Below are 4820 nucleotides of genomic sequence, written 5' to 3'. Positions count from 1 at the left end.
ATGTATTTGCTGAGGTTGTTGTTTTGTTGTGTGAGGTCCTATGTCAGGAATTGTTTTTAATTGTTTTGTAAAATATTTCAATAAAAAGTTTCAAAAAAAAAAAAATCAACCTTTTGACTTACCCAGTTATTCCTTTGTGCTGCAGAGGAGAGGAGCCCCCCCCCTGCCTAACCACCCCCCAGTGGTTGGTCACAAAAGCTGCCACCATATAAGGCACCTGCCACCAGATCAACCAACAGCAAAACTTAATTGCAATAATAGGGTTTCAACTAGTCGGGAGCAGTTACTATGCACATTCATAACACAATATGTAGAAGTATCTCGGGGTCTTGTTCACGAGGGAGGGTAGGTGGAACGGCGATTTGGCGGGGCGTCTGCAGTGATGTGGGTGCTGCGCTGGACTGTTGTGGTGAAGAGAGAGCTGGGTCAAAAGGCAAAGCTTTTGATTTACTGGTGCATCTATGTCCCAACCCTCACCTATGGCTTTGGGTAGTGACCGAAAGAAAGAAATCGCAGATACAAGTGGCCAAATTGAGTTTCCTGTGAAAGGTGGCTGGGCTCAGCCTTAGAGACAGGGGAAGCCAAGGTGCTTTGAACACCGGAGAAAGCTCATCGTATAGCCGCTGGTCTTTCACGTCAAAAGAGGCCACTTGTGGTTTGGGCATCTGATCAGGATGCCTCCTAGGCGCCTGTGAAAGGTGTTCCAGGCATGTCCAACTGCTGGGAGGTCCCGGGGCAGACCCAGAACACACTGGAGGGATTTTATATCTCATCTGGCCTGGGAACGCCGCCAGATCCCACAGGGGGAGCTTGAAAGCATTTCTGGGGTGAGGGACATCTGAAGTACTTGGCTCAGCCTGCTACCCCTGCGACCCAGCTTCAGATAAGCAGTTGACAAATGCATGGATGAATGCATGGATGAATGGATGGATGGATAAATGGATGTAGAATTCAAATACTTTGCACTAAAATGTCAGGACTCTAACCTGAATCCATTAACAGCACTACTAAATAACCGTTTACATTAGTGACAGCTTAAAGAACTGGTTGGGCGGTTTAGTTACTCTCTAAATCACAAGACTGTTTACAATGCTGTATTGTTTCGAATAAACGTGAAGGGATCTATATATGTAAATCAACAGGTGATTTCCTTATCTTTTTGCAATTTTTTTTCTCCACCTGGACGTTAATGCTCTGCCTTTTCTTCTCTAATCATCACACTGTAACCTGTGACAGGCTGTTTTGCTAACATACCTTAAAGTATAGTCCCACACTGCAGTGACACCATTTCCCTTCTGTATTTCATATCACTCTGTCTGTGCAGGCAGTGCTGGATCCTCAGCTGGCTGCCATCATGGTGTCCCACCTCTCAGATCATGCTACAGACTGCAGAGGACATGATGCTTCGATGTAAGGATCAGCTACTTTTTAGACTGTCATAATGTGGGAGCTTTATTAATGAAAACAGTAATTCTTGTATGATACAACTTAATTTACTGCTAGTTTTGTACAGTGTGAAGACATCTACTGAATTGTGACACAGAGACGTGGTCTTGGCACTTGGGTCTTAAAGCATCATACTCAAACATGATGCCAAAGAGCAATTGGTCAAATCGACCAACCAACAACGAAACACAAATGACATTACATAAGAGTGAGGTAGTACAACTGTATCATTGGGTACGGTTGCATGATGGCTTCTCATTCAGAATGAAATAAATCTGAATGAAATCATTGGGAATTAAAGTTTTTCCAGGTAGTTTACATGAGAAATATTCATTCCGAATGACACTGGAGATCAGTTTAATTGCCTTTATTCGGGTCTGCGCAAGATTTGGGGCAGGGAACGTTTCTGATTGGATAGGGGGCGGGGCGGATGTTACGTGTTTACATTTACCGGAAGAAAACACTGTAGTCCTCTCTCCGGATAACAAGATGCTTGACGACGCCATTCTTAGTGCCTTTTTCTGGCTTGTTTTGCTTATATTCTTGAAGCAGCAGTACGACAACAACCTTGTTCTGCTAATGCTTCGTCTGTTGAGAAGGAGAAGGGAGGTAGAAGGTCGAAGAAGAGAGATAGAAGACCGTGCTTTGGCGTATGGAAACCAGTGAGCGCAACGAGTCCGACTGCTCTATCTCAGCCCGTTGCTATTCACGCTATACTGTATATGTCATCGCGCCAGAAGGGCAAGGAAACGAGCATGCGCAGAAAGACCGGAATGAACTTAAAGAGGAATGAGCATTTACATGCACACAAAATTCTTTCATTCCGAATGACAAACGGAATAAACCACCCCCTTTAATCGGATTTAATCTTCCATCGGAATGACCATTTTTCAATCGGAATGACTATTTACATGACCACTTTTAATTGGAATGGCCTTTCATTCCAAATGAAAGTGGAATTAAACTGTCCATATAAACGTACTGAATGACCAATTTCTGTTTTTCCCTTTCAATTAAAAGAAATTATCACACCGTTTTGTATGTTCTTTTTTAGTATACTTCCTTGCACTTCTCTTTTTTTCTTTTCAGGTGTGAACAGCACGTTCTTCAAACAGTATGTCCCCATCTCCAACAGTAACCGGCTGTGGACCCTGACCTTTAATAGGGACCATGTCAAGCACAAATCCCCCATGGTTCTGCTCCATGGGTTTGGAGGTGGTGTGGGCCTTTGGGCTCAGAACCTGGATGCTCTCTCTCAGCATCGGCCTGTCTTTGCCATGGACCTGCTGGGCTTTGGACGGAGCAGCAGGCCTCTGTTCTCCACAAATGCCCAGGAGGCAGAGGACCAGTTTGTGGAGTCTATAGAGCAATGGAGGGCTAAAGTCGGTCTGGAGTCCATGATACTGCTGGGGCACAACCTGGGAGGATACCTGGCTGTGTCATACTCCATTAAATATCCTGGCAGGTGGGTGAAGATCTCGTTTATTGTTATGTGGATGTTATGTTACTTAGATTTCGTTTATCATTTGTAATGTGTTGGGTTGTGTTGTTTTTAATTTAGGGTTAGGGTTAGAGATCTTTTATTCTTTGGTACTGATTTTGTTGATCTGAGCTGCATTTGGTGTGATAGATGTAATAGCAATGGCAAAGCAACAGTGGAGTTTATTCAGCAAAATAGACTTTTGGAATGACTTAGAGAGGTGAAAGTATGAGATTAAGCCAGGCTGTTTTAAGAGACTCATCTTTAAGGCACTAGGTCCCAATCCCAATTCCTATTTTAACCCTCAATCTTAATTCTCAAGCTCAACCCTCAATCTCACTAGCCCTCAAAACCAAGTGTTAAGGCCTATCTTGTGACTTTAAAATGGGACACCCCTCAAAGGCAAATACGTCTTAAGACTGTGGGGAGCCAAAACTCTGTCCAGTCTGTCAATTCAAAGAAGAAGAAATACACATCATCAGTAGTTGTCAATAAAAATATGCGACGATTTTTTTTTTTCCAACACTTTATTTCAGTTCTTGTACAAACAGAACAAATATGCCAGGGTTAAGAGAAAAGAAAGAGAAATAAAATAAACAAATAAATAAATAAAACAGTTCAGCAGCTCAAACCATTAAATTGTTTACATATTTTCAAAGTCTTTATAGCTTTGGAGTTTGTGGAGTGCTGAATGGTTTCCAAGTATTGTTGCATTTCATTCATAAAAATGTTGAACAAGGGTTTCTGTTACAAAATTTACTCTTATGAATATGGAATTTCGCTAAGATCAGGGGTCCGTTTCACAAAGCAGGTTCAACAAACTCTGAGTCTAATTCTGAACTCTTGAGTTGATCTACTCTGAGATAGGAAACTCTGAGTTTCCGGTTCCAGAACAGCTGATTTGAATCAGTTTAATCAACTCGGAGTAGTTTCACCTGGAGTTAAGTGCGTGCACCACAACTATAAAAAGCCAGCATCAATGGAGCCCCGATTCGACGAGTCACCATGGCAACGGGGACGGAGAGGGCTGCATTTTTCACCCCACTAGAATTAGAAATCTTAATGCACTCATACGGCGAGTTTGCACACGTTTTCAAAAAGAAGTGCAACACCGCTGCAGCTGCAAAAGAGAGGGAGACGGCGTGGGAGAATGCATAAGTTTAAATGTAGTCTCTGCAATCACAATAATATTACAGGGGAAAACTGCTTGAATGGTAGCCTATTAATTTATTTCATTTAGCTGCAATCCCACGGGGGAGAAGCGTACTTGGCAGCAGTTTAGGATGAAATATAAAAACATTGTTCAAACAGGTAAGACCTCGGCATAATCTCATGGGGNGTTTAAATGTAGTCCTTTGCAATCACAATAATATTACAGGGGAAAATTGCTTAAATGGTAGCCTATTAATTTATTTCATTTAGGTGCAATCCCGCGGGGGAGAAGCGCACTTGGTAGCAGTTTAGGATGAAATATAAAAACATTGTGTGACCTCGGCATAATCTCATGGGGGTACCTCATTTTGATCACGCTATACATTGTAAAGTAAATATTAACATTGTAAAGTAAATATTAAGTGGCTGTTTGACTGTGCAGTTGTTTTATCCCCAACATAATGCTTTTTTCACACACATAAATGTCTTCTCATCTATATCATGTTCTGTTAAATAATTAAGCCTATTTAAACTAACACAGACTTCTACTCAGCCAACAGAAAGAAGGCAGGTGCCCGTAAAACGAGCACACTTTTCTGACCGCCCTGCATACAGTTGCCTTACTCAAGTGCTCAGCATCTCCGACATTGTACAAAAAACTTCCATTTGCAAAGAAACGCAGCGCAACACACAATATCTGCTGGGGTGTGAGAGCATGACTACGATTGGTAATGTTGCAAAT

At 42.1% G+C, this 4820-nt stretch overlaps 1 protein-coding gene across 1 annotated transcript in view; it reads left to right on the top strand.

The window, feature by feature from the left end:
• abhd5a (abhydrolase domain containing 5a) overlaps positions 1–4820 on the top strand; it is a 58683-nt gene that overhangs the window by 17158 nt on the left and 36705 nt on the right. Inside the window, exons 3-4 of the mRNA XM_050045837.1 lie at positions 1325–1410; positions 2536–2911. Of these exons, the coding sequence (XP_049901794.1) occupies positions 1325–1410; positions 2536–2911 (462 nt within the window). The remainder of the gene's footprint in view (positions 1–1324; positions 1411–2535; positions 2912–4820) is intronic.

The sequence above is a fragment of the Epinephelus moara genome, chromosome 6 (genome assembly GCF_006386435.1).
Source record: "Epinephelus moara isolate mb chromosome 6, YSFRI_EMoa_1.0, whole genome shotgun sequence".
NCBI classification, from domain to species: domain Eukaryota; kingdom Metazoa; phylum Chordata; class Actinopteri; order Perciformes; family Serranidae; genus Epinephelus; species Epinephelus moara.
This window is presented reverse-complemented; position numbering and strand designations above follow the sequence as displayed.